Here is a 26,423-nt window from a genome sequence, read left to right as displayed (position 1 = left end):
CCAACAGAATTGTTCCCTCATTAACATATTTATATTTATTTTTATAACTGGCAGAGGGAATCAGAACATTTTAAATCAGAAGTTGCTCACTGCCTACTGCTGTGTGCTGGCATACTTCTCATAAGCTCCTCCCACAACTTTAGTCCCTGACTTTAATCAAGGACTAGGAAGCCCTGTTAGCAGGAATGTATACTGAAGTGGATATTTTGTTGCTTTCTCTTTAACATATCACAGTTAATCAAACAATTTCCTTTATTGTATAACTATTTCATCATTACTCAATGTTCTTAGCACCCACATAGAGAACGCGCTCACTGTCGCCCCGTCTGCTCAGTTCTTACATTTAGGCAGTTGCGATTCAGCCTTCGATACAACATATTTGGGCCTATTTTATGGTCAGTAAATTTGTGCACACTGAGGACAGTTCTATGTGACTGCAGTCACGCGATGCATGTTAGGAATGGGAGACTTCATAGGAGCATCCAATAAAATAACAAGACTTGGTTGTGCTGCGCTCACTGTATCCAATGCAGAAACCATAAAACTATGCACAAGGCAATTACAAGAATGTATTTTCAAAAGTAGGGTTCCTTATTTTTATTTCATATCACACACAACAGACCTGGTCGTCTGGTTTTCCCGCTGTATCATAGCTCATTAAAGGGATTGGCACCACCAGATAACTGATTTATTGGCTTTAACACGCCAACGTGCAACTTTTGCATTGCCTGATCAGTCTGGCTTCCCTCTGTGCTCTGCAGTTAGGCCTTTATATGATCAGGAGGTGTTTACTTCTGCTGCTGGGGAGACTTATGGGGCAGATCTCATTAGGGGGCTGAGTTTAAATACTGTCCTTTTGGCTACAAAGGTCACAATGAACTGTAAGAAGAGGCAGAGGGGAGAGTTGTTACATTGTCACAAAAAATATGTAACACCTTCCTGAAACTTTTAAGTTGTTTAACCCTTTCACTGCTAGGGCTCCATGGCAAATTGCACCCAAGAGACTGCACCAGTTGTCTTTTTTGTTTTACTCTAACAAATTATCGGTTTAGTCAAGAATAACTAATTTTTTATCTTTTGGTACCATAGTCAAGTCTCATTTATCTAAGCTACTTACACAACTTTTTATTTGGCTGCAGCTGAGAAAAACGTGGGAGAGGATCCCTGGTGCCGTCGTTTTCACAGACACTACGTCATTGGCAGTAAAAGTGTTAAAGAAGAGCTCCACCCAAAACTAATGCCAGGAAAAATAAAGAGCCTGTAACGGGTCCCACGTCTGCGCTGTACTGTAACCGCTAATCTGTTTCAAACAGGCTGAGAGGGTGTCAATGCCCCTCCCACATTCCTGGGAAATTCACAGGGGAGGGGCATCGACAACTGCTCAGCTGTCCAAGACTCCAGGGGGTAAATGTATCAAGCTGAGAGTTTTCCGGCGGGTTTTAAAAACTAATCAGATTCTAGCTATTATTTATCTAGTACATTCTACAAAATGACAGCTAGAATCTGATTGGTTGCTATAGGCAACATCTCTACTTTTCAAACCCAACGGAAAAAACTCTCAGCTTGATACATTTACCCCCTGAACTCTTCTCTGTATTCTGACCATTTACTTTTTTCAGAGCGATTTCCGCAGTAGATCTGATGAACGCCCCATATTCCGTAAATAGGACACATTGAACCCCACCTAACACTATATTTATGGAGTTATCACATAGAGAATAAATACACTGTAGGGTCAGACAATGTCCCTATAGATCATATTCCTTTTACTTCAAGTTACTCACCTTAAATTTTAAGGCAGGGGCATTAGATGTTGAATTCTTAAGTCCATGTAACCTATCTTCCAGTTCTTTTAACCTAAAGCAAAAGGAGGTTAAATAATTAGATTAAATTTTTGACAAATTTACACTGATGAATATAACACTTGGCCCATACAGGAGGCTCTTACTATAGAACGCTACTACACAAGTTGACCAAATTAATCGTTCCTCTGAATATATTAGAATACTTTTCTAAAGCATAAAAAGCATTGGTCTGCCAGATATTTATATAGGGCAAGATATATAAATACACAGTACTACCCTTCTTAAAACAGATTACACAGTATTGCCTCAAAATCTGGGCTTCCTTTCGGAGACCCACAAATTCTTCTATAACCCTTTTAGCCAACGAAGCATCCACAGACGGCTGCTTTGTGCAGATACAGCCAGATGCATACAGCCAGCGATCCAACTTGAAGCAAAATGTCCATATATTCTGTTGTAAGAAGATAATTGTAGAAAACATTATTTCAATCATTACCGGATTATCCCAGGTTATAACGGTTTTCAATCCGTGTCGGACGTCACTCTCAGAATAGGACACTAACAATTTAGCAGTGTTCCATTAATTACAATATATGGACGTTGTTACACTTATTATGTCTTATTATGCTGCCCGGGCTAAATGTTGGAATCTTAAATATTTCTCCTCTCAGCCGCTCAAACACAGACAATGTCTTCTTTATTCCACAGAAAATCATCCGCGGGAGAAACGAGGCCTCGGTGTGAAGAACATGAAGTCTCCTGTGGACCCCACGGAGAGATGTCACAATATACCCACATATACGTGAATGGCCGCCTCTAAGGGGGAGATTCAACTCAACGCCATGTGCTGCTGGACATTGAGGCGATGCCCGGCTGCACATGTTGCCAGAGATTACGGTAAGGAATCTCCGCTTTTTTTTCTGCCCATCTCTACGGGGGGCGAAGAAAAAGGAGCAGAAATAAGAATACATTTTAAGGGTCTTTAGAAGAAGAAATATACTTGGTAGTAAGGGACACTATTAAGGTTGTGGTGGGGGCTTAATAAAAAGGAAACGCTGTATATTACAGAAGTAATACGGGAAATCAGCTGACCAAGTTCTCGCTACGATTCTCCTATTACCGTTGTTTGGTCAAGTAAAGCTCTCGCAGGAGATGCTGCTCTTCGTAGCTAATCCACTGCTCCTCGTCCTCGTCCTCCCCGTGCTGTTCCAGTTGTTCGTAGAGATGGACCGGATTCCACCCAGTCATGATGTCGTATGTGATCACACAACCCAAGGAATGGGACACGATGGACACTTTCCCCCCTTTGTCTTCAAACTCTGGGTTCCGGGAGCAGAACAAAGTGTACAGACGGTTCAACTCCTGCTGGAGACCTTTCACCAACTGCAAAACAGAGAGACAACTTCTATAAGTGGGAAGAATATTACTGCCTATATATAACGAGGTATAAAAAATAATCATTGAAACCAAACTGGATTGCAACCTCCTTTTGCCAATGAGAGGTTGTAAATGAAGCACACCAGGATTCTTTGACGAGCTAGCGAGCCCAAACCATGACGAACTAGCAAGCCCAGCCCAGCCCCCCCCCCGTGACGAGCTAGCGAGCCCTATCCCCCCTACCCATGACGAGCTAGCAAGCCCAGCCCAGCCCCCCCCGTGACGAGCTAGCGAGCCCTATCCCCCCTACCCATGACGAGCTAGCAAGCCCAGCCCAGCCCCCCCCCCCGTGACGAGCTAGCGAGCCCTATCCCCCCTACCCATGACGAGCTAGCGAGCCCTATCCCCCCTACCCATGACGAGCTAGCAAGCCCACCGATAGAACCCTAAAGTAGAGGAGAGTGCTGCTTAGATTTCTAAGTACTAGCGATATCACTGAGGAAGAGGTACTTTGTGCCCCATGCCTCGGTAATGTCACTAGTTCTTGGTGAACTGACAGGCGAAGAATTGACTGGTTTAGCCAACTAAATTCTGCCTCCATTGTGTGCAGGCGACACATCCTCTGTACAAGTTGCTGTGACTCGGCGAGGTCTTTCCAAGAAGTTCTGGCATAAAGCTGCCGGGTGCTCCATAATGGATGAGTTACACGGCCAAGCTGGTGACACCGATACTCTTTAATAAGATATCGTATTGTCTCTGTCTAACTGGCAGAACAAGAGCAGACAAGACGGACACAGACTCCACGTATTATCCTGCTCCGGGTAATGAGCTAGCGGTGTTAGAATAACTGTACATGGACATTGGAAGGGACAAAAATGGAAACCGTGCTCCCTACTTTAGACATTGCAGCGAGGGGCCCATGTCCCAGCTGTAATAAAAAATTACAACATTGAAATGTTGTGTTCTGCTAAAAGCCCGAAGCCTAGATCTAGCCTGCAGAATAATAAAGCATTAAATCGTACACTAGTGACAAACAGATGCGAAAACCGCTATATCTTAAAGATTTACAGATGACTGAAATAAGATGAAGTATAAATGTTTCATCTCAAACTCAGGTTAAACGCAAATTAAAATTTTAACGACTTGGATTGCTCATAGAGGGGCAACTTATACAGATAACAATGCTATGGGTACAAATGCAGGAACAACTTTATTAGAAAACAATAAATATTCTACATACATGTGATATTTCATTCAAAATTTTTATTTTTTTTACAAAAATTTAGTATCCTGCCCCCTGTTCAATTTGCTACCAGCATTTATAGGGTAAATGTACAGAGGCGTAATTAGGACCCCCCTCTGCCCCCGGGCACTGCATCCTGTCTATAGCACACAGATTGGAAGTACAGGCATTGATTGGATGGTGTCTCACACTGTTGTCCAGCGAGGTCCCTGGTATTACACCAGCTCAGTTTGGATGTTAACTACTATCTGGCTGAAATGATCCTTTAAATAAAACTTACAGAGAACCACACATTCCTTCAGCTCATACAGAAAATCACTTTGATCTAATCGTTTTATGCCAACATAAGAACAGGTGTCACCAGCAGTCCAACGTCATTTAATGTACGGCCACACGCTTGTAGTATGCGCTGCCAACAGTCAGGTCGTGGATGACGGAACAATCACAGTGTCTGCTATGGAAACCAGGCGGACACTCAAACAGTTCTTACGTCAATCTGGATGAAACAGCCAAATGATCTACCCAATAAACCCGCTCAGGTGTTCCATAAAATCCATGCTGCGGAGCATTTAAACCTCTCTCCATAGTGATATATAAAACACAGAGCCCAGTACAGAGCATTCTTTCCACTCGGATTTTTGGCACAGAGATCTGTCACTTACCTCATCCCTGTACAGAGGACTAGTGTAGTACATAATGTCCATGGCGCTGCTGTTTAGCATGTCCCGTATTCCGCGCACCTTATCTGGAGTGATGGAATCCACTGTATCTGTGTAAGGGAAATAATATTCATTAGGTAAACCAGTCCCCATGCTATATACACGTTACGTACAAAAAGGAGATATACACTATGAAATATACTCATACTGCGTATCACACTCACAAGGGGACAGACGAAACGAGAGGTAAATGTATCAAGCTGCAAGTTTCCAGCGGGTTTCAAAAGTGAAGATGTTGCCTATAGCAACCCAATCAGATTCTAGTTATTTTGTAGAAAGCACTGATAAATGATAACTAGAATCTGATTGGTTGCTATAGGCAACATCTTCACTTTGAAACCCGCTGGAATAAAACTCACAGCTTGATACATTTTCCCGTTGGAGTTAATTTATAGGCCAAAAACGCGCACACAAAACCAATGTATTTCAGCCCATTGGAGTCGTCTCAAGATACATCTAACTTTCCTCCGTAGCATATGCGCCAGGTTTACCAGGAACACATTTACTGTAGCCACAACCTTCCTTTCTGTGTACAAAACACACATAAATCCTGTAATACAATGAAGGTCGCAGCCAGCAGCGTTAGAGCTGAAGTCGCAATCAGCCAATCAGAAGTGGCGAGCTAGCAATTATCAGCGGAGCAAATAATACGGCTGTAAAAGGTGCGTCTGCGTTCAAGGCTGCAACTTCGGGCTTATGATAATGAGAAGGGTCCTGAGGAAATAGACCCCTTTCTTTATGGTAGTGTGTCTATCGTATCAATTAATCGCTGTTATGCCTAAAACCGGGACAACCTAAAACCTGGGAATGCCTAAAACCAGGACAACCCTTTAGGTGGAGTGATCCTCAAATAGCATCTCTTCATAAGAGTCATTACCATGAACAGATAGAGACTTAAAGCAGAAACTTCATGAGCTGATCCAATATTGATGAGGATGCAATTTTCTAAACAGCGACATCCTTGTGGGATAAGGCTACAGGTGACCGGCATATGTTAAATATCCTTCATCTATGTAGCCTCTTTTCCCTTCCTCCTTTATGTCCCTCCCCCCTTCGCCCTCTTTCCTCTTTGCCTTCTGTACCCCATATATTGGTTAAAATTTCAATAAAAACTACTGATGTTAAATATTCTTCATATGAACAGGTATAATGAATATAGTATAAATATGTTGCAGACATTTTCACAGTCAACAGTGTACAAATCTCACAACAAGAGTGTTTTTTTGTGTGTTTTTCATTTTTATCTGTTTTGTCTTTGCTGTTACATTTATTTGTGCTCTCAGTACTTTCCAAACCGCATTTTAGGTTTAAAAAGGTAGAATTAGCCACCTGCCAATCCCCCTGAACTTTTACAAACATCAAAATTCACTTCATCCTTTAAACCTACCCCTCATTAAATATGACATTTAAGTTTGAACGCGCTGTTCAGATGCACTTTTTTTTATTTATTTTTTTTATTTCTGTTTTCCTATAAAAGTCCACAGTCGGTTACCCGGGCTCCCCTGTCGCACCGTCCACTATACAGATAGATGTGATGTTACTGGGGGTAGATTTTATTTATATACATACAGCAAAGACAGTCAGGTAGATAGGAGAGCGATAAATAGATAAGAGATAGACAGATGAGAGATCGGGATATAGAGAAAATGTTCTCCATTCAGCTACAAGTAATAAAACGAAGACAAGAGCGTTAATAAGGACCGAAGGACAAAGCTGTGTTCAGCCGTGCGCTAAGCAGGTGAAGGAAAAGGGGGAGGGGCTTTTGGGTGGGTGGAGATAAGGGGGGATGAAATAGGGATTTCAGGTATGAAATGAAGGAGGAGCCTATTAGGATGGAACCAATGGAGGAGAGTGAGGCGCAAGGGGTGTGACCAGAGTAGAATTGTTTTTCAGAATTCCCACTCACACCACAGAGGTGAAGGGCCCCCTCTCATTTGATGGAATTTATGGTTAAGGCCAATGCTGTTAATCTTTGCCACCATTTCAAAAATCTCATGTATTAATTTCAGGGGGGAGGGGCATGAGGGAATGGTGAACATCAGTCGTTAGGCAGTTTATAACGAATCTGATACATTCCCCAGCACGTGGCTTGAGTCTTGCTTTAATTAGAAAGATGATCCATACACAACATCGGTAAATACGGAGCAGAATTTACAGTCAATCAGGAGATTACATTTACATCACGTTTGTGATCACACTTTTTCCATTGGCTTCCATAGTGCAGGCTGTATACAGCATTACCCCCTATATACCCCTATTACACTGGGTACGTAAAACATTACCTCCATCCAGAGCAAGCTTGGATCGCCATTCCACAGGAAGGAACTCAACGTGCTCTGTAGTCTGATGAGAAAAGTGCTTCTCTTCAATTTTCCTGGCAGTCTCTCTCATCCTGTAACATATACATATAGGACACGTATGAAGCATGTAATCTGTGCACTCATGGGGTACTCCAGGAGTTGTATTAAAAGAAAGGGAGAACTCCACCCAAGAACAATAATTTTCAAATAATTACACACCAGACACATTTTCCAGGTCTATCGCGTTAAATGAGAGCACAGGACACTTACATGGCTGTGTTTTTGATAATTCTTCCTTGGTCCATTTTCTGTCCAATACCATGGACGACGAAAACAATATGACTCGTATCGACAGGCTTGTCCTCATACGTAGCTTCTTCAACAAAGCCTCTATGAAGCCTGGTGCCGCTGCTGGATGCTGGGGGGACATTGATCACGTCAGACAAAGTATAAAAACACACAACCATTATTTCACCAAAAATGTTTTTATTTTTTTTATTTTTGCAAAAAAACGTATTTTATTTTAGCAGGATTGATTGGTTCCCCCGTAGCTGTCATTTCATGCAGTGTTAAAGGTTACTAAAATTACAGGTCCGTTATGTCCAGGGAAAGAGCCTAAGGGTTTGTCTTTAATTTACAACACAGCAGATATCAATTGTCGACATTTGTGTTTGGGGCACCGAAAGGCTGAAAATTATATTCCAACTTCTGAGCTGGTTTCAATCGGTGCTTTGGCGGATCACCGCAATTGACCGCGGTGTGAGATGCCGCCACTACCTGGAATCACCGGAGAACCTCAATCTGTATAATTTGAGAGTGATCAGAGCGGACACAGAACCGGCTCTTGGCCAGGATTTATCAGTGGTTGTCACTGACACCGTGGGGCTTTCCCAGAGATTTTTGAACTGTAGCGGCAATTCCAGGGAATCCCTTAACGTCTGGCCAGATTCCATGACCAGATCTGTCATTCAGCTCTTTCGTACAGGCAATTTGGGCTCATAGGGTGTCAATTTGGGTCACCAATTATCCCCGATTATCCTTACCCTGCCAGGGTCCTTTCTTTCTGCCTTATAGCTTCCCTTTTCATGTTTTATACCCATGACTGTCAGCCCACTGCTAGATGGGAGGACAGTCCTGTACATATATATTTATAATCCAATTTTCCTCCTGACGATACTGATAGACACTGTGGGTATTAGTCCATAGATCACCACAGGAGCAATAACTATATATGCAGTAGACAAATCTTTGCATCACTTCTTGTAAAAATAGTAGAGAGTGCATTAAAAAGCTGCTTTCCATATGTGTTCTCGTATGACAGTCCTCCGTCATAGCTCGGTATCACTGACACCTTAGAAAACACCAGCGAGATAGGACACTGCCTCCTGGTAGAGATGACATATTAAGGAAGATTTACTAACAGTATATTAACTGTGTGTGTGTAGCCATTGGGTGGGTATTCAGGAGAATACAGCCAATCAGTTCACGTTCAATTCATTGGGGGGGGGGGGGGGGTATTCAAATGCGCTCTGTGCCGCTGAGCATCGCGGCCACGGTACTACACCACCTAGCGACATGTTTCAGTGATGTCACTAGTTCCTAGCGAGCTGAGAGGCTGGATATTAGGATGGGCAACACCTCCTTCTCTACACAATTAACTGTGGAACAGGAACTGTGACCTATAACTCAGACTAGTTTGAGTGACGTATATTACTAATAGTTACGGATAAGCTTACCCTTTGAGAATCCCAACTTCTGAGTAACAGTCCCTTGCTATTTTAGAAGTAGTGGCATCGCTGTAGAGGTAGACCTCGTCCACGCTGTGCCAGTCTACGTGGTTGCGACTTAGCTTTAAACTGTGGACCGCTGCGGGGAAATAAAAACCGTCATAACAAATCTGCAGATTAAAATAGGGGAAATTTATACGCTGGACAACTTTCCTACTAGAGCTGCATTAAACATTATTCTCATGATCAGAAGAGGATTTTGTGGGTAGCGGTAGGAAACCTGGGGCCCTCTAGTTGTTATGGAAGCAACAGGGACGTAAAAACCGGGAGGAGAGGGGGGGGGGGGGGGGGGGGGATTTCTGATTTCTGCTGGGCGGGCAAAGACTGTGCCATCCCAATTAACTTCTACACAGAAGCAAATGGGGATGAATGAGTCATTCTAAACTTGCAAAACTTTTTTTTAAATTATAGATTGTCCTGGTATAACTACCAAATGTTCTTTATTATAGATTGTCTTAGTACAGATTGATTGATTTGTTTATTTAAAAAACGCTAAGTGTTCCGTTCACAAACATTTAATAAATAACCTGTATTGATGATGAAAAACTATTCACTTTACTTTTACCCTGAATTTCGTGGGGTGCGTCTAGTAACAAACATGAGATATAGTAATTTAAATTTATAGCATATCCCATAACCAGTGAGGCAGTGATTATAGATTTAAAAATACTCCCAATCCAATGAGATTAGTCTGTCAACGAAATCTGAATAAAAACTAGGTTAATGACTATGAAAATTTTTTTTTTTTTTTTTTTTAAGATGAACAATTGAATTTATCTATCTTCCTAACAGCTATTGTTCTACTTGGTAGTTAATAGTAATAATAATATTTATTTAACAATGTATAAATACATGCTTATAGTAAAATAAACAATGAAACTGGGGATGGCCAACCCCTGACAAAAATTAACACAGGATTGGGAGTCTTTGTATATCTATAGTCACTGTTACGGCTGTCCTAAAACGAGATACCAAACGCAAGAAAAAGGGGCTCCAAGCCCTATAGTAGTCCTTGGTCTTTTGCCCCCACCCCTTCCTGATGAAAATTTTAATTCCTATGCCCCTAGGAAATTACTGGATAGTAATTACTGGAGCGCCACCTATAGGCTACGAGCAGTACTCCAGCCTATAACAAAACATGAATAATGTTTTTTCTCAGAAATAGAAGCTTAACGGAAATAATACAGAGTAAAATCCCCATAAATACAAAGCTATTATTTTTTTTATAATGCTGAAATGCCCACCCTATGTACTTACCGCTTACTGATTTTTTTTTCCCCTTATTACTAGAAATGTTCAATAAAATTACAAAATACAAACAGGTCATCCCTAATATAATAATATACTAATATATGTTGTAAGCTTAGATCCCATTCCCGGTATCCCAGGTTTGCAATACAAGTTTCTTGAGGACTAAAGTACCATTTGTAATAAGCATTTTGGAGGAATTACAACGTCTAAAGGACATGGATCAAGATAAAGCAATGGCTCGGTGTCTATTTAACTAGACTAAAATAAATGCAGCATCTATTCAGCATGAAGCAGTCTTCATTTATAAATACCAGCGGAATAAGGTGGTCAAAAATAAGGAGCAAATGTTATATTGTGTGACAGAGATGGTGGGTTACATGGACAATGAACTATAAAGACCCAGTCGGCATTCTTCACCCCGTCCGGTTAATAATAACTTAATTCTAAATATAATGATAGTGTCTTCCCAGATGATCTAAAGGATTCAGTACTTGGCAGTTCCTCTTCGACCTGGACATGTAAAACCCTTAATAAGAAGACCACCCTAACCCCTGCATTAGAAATGCCATGACAGTTATTCTAGAGTGTCGTTGCGTGCTAGAGAGCATCTAGAGCCAGATAGTCATCTACAAGGCAGCTACGTTACTGTACCTTCATAGCGCTTTCTCTTAGCGCATGGGGCCCCTGTGCTCTCGTTATATCCTCTCCAATTGAACAGGGAAGGGAGGGAGAAGGGAGGAAGTATGTAGATAACTAGCAAAGTGAAGACAAGCAACTTTACATTGGCTTTGAAGTGAAATCTTCTAAGAATCACAATATTAGGTGAGAGGACAGCAACACGATCATCGGAGAGCATGCATTTATCATCACACGTGTTAATGCAATCTACACTGTCATTATCTGTATGCCAACACTGCCGCAGGAGAGGGGTATCGCCTCTTGCTAGGCAAGGTCCGTAAGATAGACCACTAAACCCAACAAAAAAGCTCTATTACTTTATTTTAATTAGTATAAGCAGACAGATACTAGTAACCAGTTTTTGGTGTCTTTAAGACCCATTCCAAGGTCACAGATCCCTTTAACCATTGTCAAAGAACTGCTGATCAATTGAAAACCCCTATTTTTTTAAAGTGAACAGTGATGTCACTGGTTCTTAGTGAATGATAGTCTGCGGACACATGAAAGCTGGCTCCGCCCACAAAATGGCAGCATCCGCTCTGCTTAAGCAACAGGTCCACATTATGGAATAAAATGGCCATGTAATTGCATTCAACCTGTTTCCACTTATTTTTGGGCGTATGTCGCTTCCAAGACATTACCATGACTACAATTTAACATCTCCGCTAGCGTACGATGGAGTACCTGATGTAGACCTTGCATGGCAAGAGGATGTGAATACCTCCATGCAGACAGTTTGTGTTGTGACTATAAAACTGCATGTTTAAGATCTCCAAAAATCTTTTAATTTATTTTTTTTAGGTTTGTAGGAATAGGAAGCTCATTGTAGTAACACTGATTTCAAAGAAACAGAATTAAACCTTGCAAAAAATAAATAAAATAAAAATAAATGACCAAAATTGGCATTGTGTGCGTCATAAATCAGATTCACTTTTTGATTGCTCACTTAGTGAAAAACGACAACTAAAGAGTGGAAGATACATATACGTGTCATTAATCTCTGTTCAAATAGAACAATTATAGGAGTAAGATTTATCATCATACAATTCATATAAAATTAACATAAACAAAAAGAACTGGAATGAAAACAGTTTCAAAGGCTGTAAAAATAATACGTAACATTTTACTAGACTTGTATCCATGTAAGAGGCACCTTGTATTTTATATAGAAGGACATTTTATTATCAACAGTCTAGGGGATAGGTTTATCAAACCTTTTAATAAGGAAAAGTGGAGGTGTTGCCCATAGCAACCAATCAGATTCTAGCCTAGACTGTACTAGATACATGACAGCTAGACTCTGGTTCGAAGGTTCGATAAATCTACCCATAAGCCTTTGCGGCATAATATGTACAGTGGATCTCGCTCAGTACATCACACTGTGATATATAACTCAGGATTATAATACACACTTTAATAAGATGATTTTTACCTAACGATTGAAGGTAGGAGAGTGGTTGTATTTGGCAGATAGACTCAATGTCTCGTTTACATTTATTTATAAATAATAATAACCACAATATTTTATAAGCAGCCCCTGATTTCAGCCAAGTTCTTTTTGGAAAGATAATTAGTAAGTAAGTGAATATATGAATCTCACCATCCTTGTGGTCCACGGGTTTGGCTACTTCCAAGTCAAAATTGTCGTGCATTTTTTGCCCCCTAAAGCAGGTCAGATGCTCCTGTTCAATCAGATTGCTCTCGTCCTCTTCCAGAGGCTGCCAGGTGCCATCGATGAACCACTGTCCTCGCATCACAGGGATTTTATCTGTCTCTGGGGAACAAAAAGAAAACCAGATATCTGATGTCCCCAACACACCATGTTTATATGTAACTGACATTAATGCAGCTTTTATTCTTGTACATAAACTGTTGCAATTTTAACAAAGGGAAGAATTAACAATATAACATAAAATTCAGTATTTCCTGTTTAACCCTTCCTTCTAAAATTAAAGATAATGCCCCCCGAAACCCAACAGATCCACAATGGTCCCTCCGCATTGAGCAGAAACCCCCCACCCCCCAGGTAAGGACAGGTGTTGCCGGAAAAGGAATAATGAGGAATAATGTCCAATCATTGGTTCCCGACCACCAAGATTCAAAGTTATAGGCTGGAACACCTGGCGAACACTAAAGAGGAGGCACCAAGAGCCACTAGATGGGAGCAGAAGGGTGTTCTTTAAATTTATCAATAACTGTATTTTTGCAAAGTGTTTCAAAACCTGAAAGAGCTCAGACGTCAGCTCATCACTCAGCTCTCCCTTCTCCGGCCATGGAACAACCAGGCCTATTACACAACTCATAATGTCAATGACTGAAGAGCTGAACATGTCACCTGCTCGACTAATACACAAATCATGTTGTACATGTAACCTTCATTTCATAGAGGCGAGTTTGACGCCACAATCTTCCTGTAGCAATATGACAAAAACCTCACATCATTACTCTGCTCCTTCCACTATATAACTCTCAGTCTGTGGCTTCCTTCTGCCTCCATTCCCCTCCTCACATCATGTCACATACAGCCCTGTCCTCACTAACACATCACTCATCTCCTCATATACTCTGTGCTTCTGGGGGACCCTGCTCCTTCCACTATATAACTCTCAGTCTGTGGCTTCCTGCTGCCTCCATTCCCCTCCTCACATCATGTCACTGCCCCTGTCACATGCAGCCCTGTCCTCACTAACACATCACTCATCTCCTGATATACTCTGTGCTGCTGGAGGACCCTGCTCCTTCCACTATATAACTCTCAGTCTGTGGCATCCTGCTGCCTCCATTCCCGTCCTCACATCATGTCACATGCAACCATGTCCCCACACATCACTCATCTCCTGATATACTCTGTGCTGCTGGAGACCCTGTTCCTTCCTCTATATAACTCTCAGTCTGTGGCTTCCTGCTGCCTCCATTCCCCTCCTCACATCATGTCACTGCCACTGTAACCCAATCACACACCAGTGGACCATTCTTATGATGCAATTGGCTGTTCTCTCCCCACACACTATAAAACCAAGGAATTCCCCAGACATTAGGAGCTGAACACTGAATGAGATACTCAGATCCTGGTCATTACATGGCCATTAAACAAATAAGATATTTGTTATACAAAACTCATTTGAATGGTAAATTCTGTAAATCACATCTAGCTGAAGATCAGTTTCAGTGTAGTTACCATTCCACCCTCTTGCAGCGTGTAATGTATCTATAGGAGGTTTTTAAATCTATGATACACAAGTCACTTGAGTATTTTTTAGACTTTGCATTTTTGCAATAGCAACCTGCCCTATTGTTTTTTCTTTCTATGGTGGAATTAGCTAGGGTCAGAGCACCTCATTGTATCTCTCTTCGACTGCATGACTTTTGTTTTTTAAGTGGACAGAGTTAGGACAACCTTCTAACCAATCAGATCATCAGAAAGCTCACAGCAGCAAAGAGTGTTTTAGGAGACGAGTCAGATGATCTTTCTGACCTGCCCGCTCTTGTGATAATATTTGGGAAGACCATGTGGCATGTGACAGTGGCAGTGTCCCGATATGCGTAAGGGAACGGAGGCAAACTGGGAGCTATATAGTGAAAAAGCAGCGTAATGATCTCAAGTTCTTATCAAACTACATGATAAGAACACAATGATACAATGTTGACAGGTCCAACATTTTCTTGCAGCTCCTGAAAGGAGAGGAAAACAAAAAAAAAACAACTGAAAAATAGACAGTAAAGTAAAAAAACAACCAAAGAAAAAAATAAATGAGTGTCTGCATTATACACCTGCAAAATACTGACAGCAGAATACCAGATATCAGTCCACAAGGTATCTACCTCCACTGTGTGTAGGAGATGGGCGCATGTCACATAGAGAAAGGCTGCATCTGTTAATATGCTTCTGTTGGTTTAAAGGTGAAATAAAAGCTTTACTCACTGATGCCCAATGGGACACGTCATCGAGCGGATCCCATGATGGGTTTACCAGTCCAAGCAGGAGATCCTCACTAGCACTCCCATAGTCCTTGTTTGTGGTTGTCAAAGCCCCTCCCCCTGTAAACTTCTCATCAACAGCCCAGATAAGCAAGTAAGGGTCTCCAGCTGGGACCGTTAGATGCTCCGGGAGACCCGCTGAATCCGCCAGGGACTGGTAAATAAAATACTGTATTTTATTTCAGGTCACTCAATTCCAGCCGACTGCATGTTTCTCTCTCAGTGGAGTTAGCCCTTGTGGACGAGGTCTCGGCTTTAACCTACTGCAGAGCTTTTATAAAACACAACGACGCTCAGATAAGTACATTTATCTTACCAGCAAAATGTAATCCTTTGATAAGAGGATATGAATTTAAGGAGACAATCTAAGGCTTCACGCATGATCTAATGACTATAAAACTGCACTCTATGTAGCCTGTGCAAATATTTAAAAGGACACTGCCAGCGCACTGGCATAGAGACCTATATATAAAGCATGACATTAGTTAAAGGATCTGCAGCTAAAGAGATAAAGCTTAGTGAGAGTAAAGCAGCTCAGAGAACGGACAGAGGAGGGCAAGGTCTAAACCCCCTGATCTGCTGCTGTGTCTATCAACCCTTATCATGTGTCACCATATTATCACCCTCAAACATCAAACCACCGTGTCCTTCAGTCACATTAGCGCAGACGACGCGGCAGCCAAGAGAGAAAAGCCACGGATCGCCAATAAGATAAACGCGCCTCTGTATCACATATTACGAGATATGATATTATACTGGAGAACAGTGGAGTGAAACAAGGAACGCTTTGTGCTACAGCTGAGCAATGCCACACAAACATTTACTGTTTCATATGAACATGCCCACTCAATGCCCATAGACATCTCCGCAGACAAACCAATAATAAATAAATCATACATTCAGATCTTGAAAGAGACAAGACTCTGGGTGCAGAATGACCGGCCAAGAGTTCATGTTTCATCCACCAAGCCCTTAACGCAGCCATCTAGATAGTGTGCACGTGAGGCACAGGAATGAGTATAATCTTACTTGCTTAGCAATCAAAATTGTAGGTGTGGCCCCTTTAGGATAAGTACAGCTGTTTAGCAAACTTCCTCTCTGCCTACGCTGCTCTTTAAAGGCTCTGATCCCCCATTCCTGGTGCCGCTACAGATACCTGCATTCATCTCACTGTCAAACATAACCAGTCATATTGTCCTCTGCCATGATTGGACAGCAGCTCTCGTCCAATCAGCTGATATATACAGAACATTCTTAAATAGCTGAAAGTTACAATCTCCCGCTCACCATGCCTTCATTACTTTCCTCTACAACGTATTAGCAATGTGTGGTCAGGAGCCAGCTGCAGCTAATATAGGGGACTACATAGGGGCTAAATAGCAGGGATTGCCCAAAAGTGGACAACTTCTTTAGGAACCTAAAAAAAAAATTTGTTCTCATTTACACATTTCTAATTTCTTAACAATCCCAGCTCTAAGCTAGTGAGCCTTCCTGTGTCCCACCATCTATGCAAATATATATTGCTGGGATGGACAATTATTTAGAATTTAGGAGCCCGTCAGTCACAGCTAGGAGACAGCAGGATCTTCTGAGGAGCCACAGAAGATGTGCATCCACTCAATAGGACAGACCTCCGCGTGTCACTGGCCACCTGGTTTCCTCAATGAGTCTGACAATGATCCACCGTCATACCGTATGTGCAGTTTTTTTTTTGGAAGCCTCAAAATTACCATTTTTAAAGCCACCCCATGTCACGATTCATTTGTTATTCATTCATCAACATTACCAGCAGTTTTATGACCTCCAAACTCCCACTGAGCAGCTGAGGTTACAGAAAGGTCCTGAAACTTGTATACAAACCGTGTGCTCCCAAATAAATATAGAGCTCAATCACGCAAGCACTTTGTCTGCTGGTACATTTGGTCTGAGCTGTGTTCACCGCTTGGCACTGCCAACAGAGTTCAATGAACCCTATCAGGAAAGTGCTAACAAGACACACAACTAATGAGAACACCAGACGCAGCCTATTGCCTTCTGTACACGTTCCGTCCGGCGTCCATTGTCAGCGCACATGTGTATTGTGGGCACTGTCCTTATCCGATTGAATAAGCTCTATTACAGTTGTGTTCACCAAGCAGTGAATGCAGATCAGATGGGAACATACGGACAAATCCCTGTTACTGCAAATATACCATTTATTTTTAGAAACCTATTCTAAAAATTGAGAACGCTGAATTTCAGAGCTCCGACGCCTTGTTCAGAGTGCGCCGATTGGCTAGCTGAGCATTTAAAATTCTCCTGCCTTTTCCAACGGCAGCAGTGTCCTTTACAGAGGGTCCTAAAACCTAAAAAACATAATGTTCATTATAGTGCACATATAATAAGCACTTGTTTGCAGTAACATGCCATAGAAACTCACTGGCTTACTAACAGAATGTTGTGTTTTCTATTTCTATATCCCTTAACAATTACGTCAGATTGCTCAGTCTCTGAAAAATCAACTATTGACAAAGGTCATATTACATTTCGACATAGCCGTAAAAAAACCTTCTCTATTCAGATGACCCATTCAACAGCTGCTGGTAATTAAAAGTACTATGTCCCAAGAGCGAGGGGGGATAAATGACATTACTGGAGGCCAAATGTCACATAAATGAGTCAAAGAGGAAAAATCTATTAAGGGTAGAATTAGGTTCATTGTGGCTTATGTAGAAATCTAAAGCATAACTGTAGCTACAAATATTATTTTACTGACATCCCTCCCATATCAGGGAGCTTTCTGCTCCCCATCAACCATAAGGAGAAGGGCAGGTGTAAAATGTACTATGATATCTTCTACCATCTATTCTGTGATACCCCTCCCCAAGTCCCACCCCCCTGCTTATTGCACTAACAATTAACACAAGACAATGGGGAGAGCGGAAGAAGCTCATCATAGAGACAAAAGCCTATAAACTGGCTGACGCACGTAGAGAGCTAACAGGCCCCTGGGGCTTACAAGGAGGAGAGGGAAAGGAGTACGTACTGCATAAGAAAGTCCCAGGATGTAGAGAAGTGCAGATAGGAGACTATGGGAGTCACTTCCTTTGTGGGGATCATAAGTAACGATAGTATACAAGAGTCATAGGAATGGAAATAGGGTATTTTATGGTGGGAAGAATCGCCGGTGCAATATGGCAAAGAAAGTAGTAAGATTAGTCCAAAAAACAAAAAAAAGATATAGGCAACGAAACATGGACAATGCGCTGGAGCTGCGGAATTAGTGGCGCTATATAAATAAATGGTAATAATAATAATAATAATAATAATAATAATAATAATAATAATAAAAAATAATAAAGGGAACAAGACAATTTGGACTGAGCAATATAAAGTAGTGAATGTAAGTGTTAGAACGGCAGAGAGGAACAAAGGACAGAAAAACTAACATAATGGTCAAAATATACAGGAAGACCAAACAAAGATTATGAGAATATGTCAAAGAAACAGCAGACACTGCGAGACAGAGACGGAAGTTAAAGTTTAAAATAGGATATTATTTGCTACAACCAGGAGATGGTCCAGTAATTATGTGCAAATAACCAACCTGGGCAGCTTCAGTGCAAACCCTGTATCAGTTCTACCCTATGACAAGCAGGTGTGGCCAAGAGGCAGCCCATGGACCTGACGGGGGCACATTTGTCCTGTTTGTCAATTTAGCTTCACTTATCTGGTCATCTTAGTAATGATTGTGATCTCAAAATGTGATCCGATGCTTCTCTGAAAAATAAATATACAGCCCCCTTGTCGGACTAAATCTGGCCACACACTGGCTGATGCGGCTGTTTGGCAACAGGATCTCTATCAGATTTGGACACACACGTGCATGGATCTGATGGATCTACATTTGCAGGTTGAACAACGACCACATACACAGTCACTGTCCACGGCATTTACCATCTGTCCCGGTCAACATCCGATGGCTCCAAATAAGATATAGATCAGGAGTGTCAGACGAAGATACAGGAGTAAGGGATGACCGATGTGACATGGGGGGATGACAGTATGGAGAGATAGGGATCAGGGGTGACAGGTGGAGATACAGGTATACGGGGTGACAGGTGTGTTATGGGGGGATGACGGGAGATACAATGGGTGACAGGCGGAGATACAGGGATCAGGGGTGACAGGAGGAGATACAGGTATACAGGGTGACGGGTGTGTTATGGGGGGATGACGGGAGATACAATGGGTGACAGGTGGAGATACAGGGATCAGGGGTGACAGGAGGAGATATAGGGATAAGGAGGGTTATGGGCTGGGTATGGGGGGGGGGTGACAGTTGGAGATCCAGGGATAAGGAGATGACAGGCAGGATATGTGGGGGGACAGGCGGAGATACTGTGATGGGGGGAATAACAGGTGTGTTATGGGGGAGATGACAGGTGATACAATGGGTGACAGGTGGAGATACAGGGATCAGGGGTGACAGGAGGAGATATAGGGATAAGGAGGGTTATGGGCTGGGTATGGGGGGGTGACAGTTGGAGATACAGGGATAAGGAGATGACAGGCAGGATATGTGGGGGGAAAGGCGGAGATACTGTGATGGGGGGAATAACAGGTGTGTTATGGGGGGATGACAGGTGATACAATGGGTGACAGGTGGAGATACAGGGATCAGGGGTGACAGGAGGTGATATAGGGATAAGGAGATGACAGGTGTGTAAAGGGGGAGATGACAGGTGATACAATAGGTGACAGGCGGAGATACAGGGATCACGGGTGACAGGAGGAGATACAGGTATACGGGGTGACGGGTGTGTTATGGGGGGATGACGGGAGATACAATGGGTGACAGGTGGAGATACAGGGATCAGGGGTGACAGGAGGAGATATAGGGATAAGGAGGGTTATGGGCTGGGTATGGGGGGTGACAGTTGGAGATACAGGGATAAGGAGATGACAGGCAGGATATGTGGGGTGACAGGCGGAGATACTGTGATGGGGGAATAACAGGTGTGTCATGGGGGATGACAGGAGATACAATGGGTGACTAGTGAAGATACAGGGAAAAGGGGGTGACAGGCGAAGACACTGGGATAAGGGGTTTATGGGTTGGATATGGGGGTGACAGGTGGAGATATAGGGATAAGGAGATGACAGGTGTGTTATGGGGGAGATGACAGGTGATACAATGGGTGACAGGTGGAGACACAGGGAGATCAGGATGACAGGTGTGGTATGGGGGGGTGGCAGGAAGAGATACAGGGATAAGGAGATGATAGGCAGGATGAGGAAGGGGGGATGGTGACAGGCAGAGATACAGGTATAGGGAGGGGGGGTGACAGGCTGAATGAGGGGGGGGGGGGTGGGGTGACAGGCAGGGATACAGGTATAAGGGGATGACAGGCTGAATGAGGGGGGGAGGGTGACGGGCAGAGATACAGATATAGGGGGATGAGTCTGGATAACAGTTGGGTGACAGGTGCAGACACTGGGGGCACAGGAGCCAGCACTTACGGTTCCAGTACACCGGGTAGCACTCCCCCTCGGTCACGTCCACCTCGTACAGGCCGCTCCGCACACACACCGGCTCGATCTTCGCCACCTCCCCGATAAGCACCACGTCCAGCTCCGCCCCCGGCTCCTCCGCGGCCGGCTCCCCCGCCTGGGCGGTGCTGAGCTCCAGGAGGCGGCGGAAGGCCAGCTCGATGCGCAGGGAGTCGTAGCCGATGAACGGCTTCCAGGTCTTCTTCTCCTCCTTGTAGAACCAGCGCACCTCCTCCGGGCCCAGCTCCGTGACGATCTCATACCGGTGCCGGGAGCTGCTGGAGCGGGTCCGCCTCCTCTCCGGGATCAGTAAGCTGCCGCCGGCCTCGTACTCCCCGTCCTCACCCTCCGAGGGGGATCCGGCCAGGCCGGGCTCCGGGGGGAAGCTGTGCCCGCTGAGGTGCAGCTCCAGGCCCAGGTGCTTCTTCCCGGGGGGGGACATGGGCGAGCGGCGGCGGGGGTGCCGGTGGTGGTGATGGTGCCGGGCCTCACCCCCGGCCTCCCCGTCCTCCTCCTCTTCCTCCTCGCAGCACCCGCCGGGTTCCCAGTCGCAGTCGCCGTTTTTCTCCGGACTGAGCGGTGACCGATACCCGGAGTGATTCATACCGCGGCCGGCGACGCCTGGCTGCTCCCGGTACACACGTGGGCTCGGGGCCCCGGCATGGAGGACTCTGCTTCGGTCCGTTAACTGTCAGTCGCCCTCAGGGGGGAGGTGTCAGATCCTCTCCAGCAACCGGCTCCCGAGCGCGCCGCCGCGTCTCCCTGTCTCCGCTCAGCCGCGCGTCCCCGCTGCAGTCACATGACAGCCGGCTGTGACACTGAGATCACGTGACCGGCTGCTGCTGCAACAAGTGTCACTGTCCTGAACTAGTAGATACATTGTATCCAGCCCCAGGGTCAGGTGCTATGAGGAGGGGGATACTTCTGTATACATTGTATCCAGCCTGATGGTCAGGTGCTATGAGGACGGGGTTACTTCTGTATACATTGTATCCAGCCTGATGGTCAGGTGTTATGAGGAGGGGGTTACTTCTGTATACATTGTATCCAGCCTGATGGTCAGGTGTTATGAGGAGTGGGTTACTTCTGTATACATTGTATCCAGCCTGAGGGTCAGGTGCTATGAGGAGGGGGATACTTCTGTATACATTGTATCCAGCCCCAGGGTCAGGTGCTATGAGGACGGGGTTACTTCTGTATACATTGTATCCAGCCTGATGGTCAGGTGCTATGAGGAGGGGGTTACTTCTGTATACATTGTATCCAGCCCCAGGGTCAGGTGCTATGAGGACGGGGTTACTTCTGTATACATTGTATCCAGCCTGATGGTCAGGTGCTATGAGGAGGGGGTTACTTCTGTATACATTGTATCCAGCCCCAGGGTCAGGTGCTATGAGGAGGGGGTTACTTCTGTATACATTGTATCCAGCCTGAGGGTCAGGTGCTATGAGGAGGGGGATACTTCTGTATACATTGTATCCAGCCCCAGGTGCTATGAGGAGGGGGTTACTTCTGTATACATTGTATCCAGCCCCAGGGTCAGGTGTTATGAGGAGGGGGTTACTTCTGTATACATTGTATCCAGCCTGAGGGTCAGGTGCTATGAGGAGGGGGATACTTCTGTATACATTGTATCCAGCCTGAGGGTCAGGTGCTATGAGGAGGTGGATACTTCTGTATACATTGTATCCAGCCTGAGGGTCAGGTGCTATGAGGAGGTGGATACTTCTGTATACATTGTATCCAGCCTGAGGGTCAGGTGTTATGAGGAGGGGGTTACTTCTGTATACATTGTATCCAGCCCCAGGGTCAGGTGCTATGAGGAGGGGGTTACTTCTGTATACATTGTATCTAGCCTGAGGGTCAGGTGTTATGAGGAGGGGGTTACTTCTGTATACATTGTATCCAGTCCCAGGGTCAGATGCTATGAGGAGGGGATGAAATGTGGGATCTCTCTATGACTTCCAATAAAACTGTCCTATAATACACTGACTGGTTAATATTGTCTTCACTCAGATGGGCATGGGCTGGGCTGGGCAGGGCAGAGGGGCATCTGCTCTCGGGCCGGTCCCATAGTGAGCTACTTTGGGTAGGGTCACTGGATTTTTTCCGATTTAAAATGTTCCTCATAGGCTAATAGCCACATTGTGACAGTGCCATGGACCTACACAGCTCCCAAGTTTATTCAATGGGCCCAGAGAATAAGCAAGGTCTATAGATTAGGGGTGGGGGGCACATGTTAATGTGATAAATTTCTCTTAATGTCCATTCTCTCCCAAGGTAAGTGGTACTTTACTATAAAAAAAAAAAAAAAAAAGAATAGTTCAGAGGAGAACTCTGTAAGTTGCATATAAAAAAAAAAATCACTAATCAGTGTACTCCAAAAGCACACGCAGTACAAGTAGAGTTATGGACACATCTATCTATAGTATACATTCATTCTAAAAACTATATTAAAATGTTGCCAACTACATTTATGCCAGTAGTAAATTGTCACCGAAGTCAAGAGTTCCAAAACCCAGTCCTCAGGGAGCACTAACAGTGCATGTTTTCCATATCCCACAGCAAGAGCACAGGTGTAATCATTACTGACTGATACATTGTAACAGATCCACAGATGGTATAATTATGTCACTGGCCATCTGGAAAACCTGCACTGTTAGGGGCCCCTGAGGACTGGGTTTCAGAGGCTTTTTTCTTGGCACGTGTGTTGTTTTTTTTTTTTGTTCTGAGCTTCACAAATGCACAAAATCCAAATGAACCAAACCTGATGGATTTCCCTGCGTGTTTAGGCCTCTAGATATCAGCTGTCTGGTTACAGTCACCTGGCTCTGTACCTGTCAGGTGTGTGGCTGGAGTAATTATCTTCTTGGTGTGAGCAGATTAGGAGAGTGTTAGTCGTGGTGATGGCAGCTGAGCTCTCAGTGAAAAGTTGATTAAACTCTGCTACAAAGATCGGTGCATTCTCTACTAAAAGGTATTGTACAAATCTTCAGCTTTATGTTCATTAACTATGTAGATGCCAACTGTTCCTGCTTATCAGAAATATTCAAATTATAGAGGTCTGTCCCTGGTAGTATCCCCTTTTATTGTAATATTCAGTGACTGAGTAATAAGGATAGACATGAGGTAAATAATATAATATAGACAGGAGGTAAAATGTTTTGTGAAATATTTGTATACAATGTTGCAGCATTTGCCAAGTGGAATTTAGGTTTAAGTGTTGCAAATATTACTCCGAATCTACAACGTAGCAGAATTAATTGATCATCATCCTCCTAAATTTATGTATAGATTATAAATGCTGCAAAATGCAGTTTCACATATCCGGTACAGATCTTCTCTCCTGTGGAATGGTGAAGTAAAAATGGAATATTAAGTTGCCAGAACCTTGCACTTCTGCACAGCAGTCAGATCCGACACAAAGCTCAACGTGTGAAGTTTTGTTGTGACTTCACTCCTCTCTAAACAGGAGAATTTAAATGGGGTAAAATGTTTACTATAATTAAACTTTGTAAACATGACCTGATGAGATTTGTAGTGCTCCAAAGTCCACTGTGATACTATGTCGCATGATGTGCTTAGATGATGTAGCTCAATAGCAAAACTCCTCTGGAAGTTTTTTTTAAAGTATAAACTATGCTAGTCTATGGGGAAAAATGATAATGGCATTTGATTTACTGGATTTTTGTTTTTATTTTCAAAATATTCCTGTGCAATAAATCTATTCCTATAAGAATAGTGTGACTTGCTTCCAGTATACAGAACAATTCACAAAAACCTTGTTACTGCACTGACGCCAATGACACGGTCAGGTGATGCTTTCACTTCAAATTTGTATTATTTTTTATTCTTGTGTCAAATAAAAGTAAGCACACAACATCGAGTCCTGATTTTCACAGGTCTACCCAAGGGTTTGGTGGTCAAAGGGGGTAGGGCATGGGTGAAATGTGGGTGTGATTTTGGTCTGGGCGGATCAAGGACATATATTTACCCGTGAAATGTTAGTGTCATGATATCTGGGCATTCACAGGCTATCTAACCTCACTGGCTCTTGCCCCCTGATTAATCCTTGTGTTGGGGTTTCTATCTGCCCCTATTACCAGGGGCAACTTGCTGTGTTTCCACCCTTGCTTGGGTTCTTGTCCAGTAATCTGGACCATTAGATCTAGGTGATCCAACCACTGCCACCAAATGTCACCATAACGTCCCTACTGGTGACCACCTGGAGGACAGTAGATCCGGGGTAGTTGTTGATGACCCCTGTACCAAGTCAGCGCTTACCAGGATAGATTCCAGTATATTTACTGCCCAAGTACCACGGATGTGAGAGTATTTTCACACCCATATCTGAATAAAGAAGTGTCTAATTTATTTAAAACACTTGCTAACAGAGCTAAAGTACTTTTAAGCTGGTTTGAGGTCAATGTGGCAAACGTTCCCCGCGCCAGTCCTTTATATCCATGGTACCTGCCCCCCTACCCCCCCATTGTAAGGACTATTTTACAGTGTTGGCAACTATACTAGCCTAAATGATAAACATTATTTCTGGGGCACTTTGGTAATAGCCAGATGTATACACATAGATGGCTCTTTGTGTGCTATAGTCACTAGTGACATTTAGTTTATGAGAATTGGTTAAGCCATTGTTTTATTTGAAAAATAAAACCGTTAACTTGGGAACAGTGCTGTTTGGGGGGGGGGGGGTATTAATGTTAAGTGGGGACTGGGTATGCGTGGGAGTGGTTAATACATTTTATGGACTAATAATGCAATGTGGTGTGTATTATGTATCAAATGTGAATTATTTCATGTTGGGTGGGGCAGCCCTATTAAATGTGAATGCTATTTTATGTTGGGCTGTACTGTGTGTTTTTGGTGGTGGTGGGGGGTCTGTTTATGAAGTTTAAATGCTTTTTAATATTGGGATGGCTAAGACGAAGGAGACCTAATTATGGGACATTTGTAATTGCTTTAATGTCAGCCTTTCTCCTGGGGTGGAAATCCTGGTGTGTTTGCTGATTGCTCGGCTTTCTGCCACTGAATAAAGATATGAAATTATTTCCTTCACCACATAACTAGTATCATTGCTTTGGACATAGACCTGGACCTAGATACACCAAGGAAAGAACACACCAACATATCACCATCTACTGAGAATTTGATAATAATAAGTGTAGTAAAGATAATTTCTTTGTGGGTATTTTTTCTGGTGGAAGAAAGAAGTGGGAGGGGTTAAGACGACAGTCAGGCCTGGCCATCTTGTGGCTCTCCAGGTGTTGTGGAACTACAAGTCCCAGCATGCTTTTCCAGAAGATAGACAGCCGATAGCTGGCAGGACATGCTGGGACTTGCAGTTTCAAAAACACCTGGAGAGCCACAGGGTGGCCTGGTATTATGGTTGATTTTATGTAGGAAACTTAAGTACAAGTGATCTCTCTTATGAGCTGGGAATATAATTCTAGATCGGAATTTATGTAGATTGTAAATGAATAACTTCCATGGTTTAATGGCTGTTTATGAATTCTCATTTATTCTATGTTCCGATCACACTTTGTTATAACTACTAACCGCCTCTTGCCATCAATAGCTAATTGAATGTCCCGTGCACTTATGAATTTCAATTACTAATTTAGTGTGTCAAAGTGTGTGAATTAAATGAATATTATAATTGGTTTATCTGGAATTCAGATATTTTATCCACTGCTAATCAGAAAAGCAATTTATAAATGTAATGCTTTGTGATCATTTTC

At 43.3% G+C, this 26,423-nt stretch overlaps 1 protein-coding gene across 1 annotated transcript in view; it reads right to left on the bottom strand.

Moving 5' to 3' along the window:
* DDHD1 (DDHD domain containing 1) overlaps positions 1–21,481 on the bottom strand; it is a 28,046-nt gene extending 6,565 nt beyond the window's left edge. Inside the window, 10 exon segments of the mRNA XM_075192540.1 lie at positions 1,785–1,857; positions 2,926–3,188; positions 5,088–5,194; positions 7,427–7,536; positions 7,715–7,862; positions 9,181–9,211; positions 9,213–9,310; positions 11,134–11,235; positions 12,761–12,934; positions 20,641–21,481. Of these exon segments, the coding sequence (XP_075048641.1) occupies positions 1,785–1,857; positions 2,926–3,188; positions 5,088–5,194; positions 7,427–7,536; positions 7,715–7,862; positions 9,181–9,211; positions 9,213–9,310; positions 11,134–11,235; positions 12,761–12,934; positions 20,641–21,274 (1,740 nt within the window). The 5' untranslated portion in view covers positions 21,275–21,481.
* Between the last annotated feature and the right edge of the window lie 4,942 nt (positions 21,482–26,423).

The sequence above is a fragment of the Mixophyes fleayi genome, chromosome 12 (genome assembly GCF_038048845.1).
Source record: "Mixophyes fleayi isolate aMixFle1 chromosome 12, aMixFle1.hap1, whole genome shotgun sequence".
Taxonomy (NCBI): Eukaryota; Metazoa; Chordata; class Amphibia; order Anura; family Limnodynastidae; genus Mixophyes; species Mixophyes fleayi.
The sequence above is the reverse complement of the archived record's forward strand: the minus strand, read 5'-3'. Positions and strand labels throughout refer to the sequence as shown.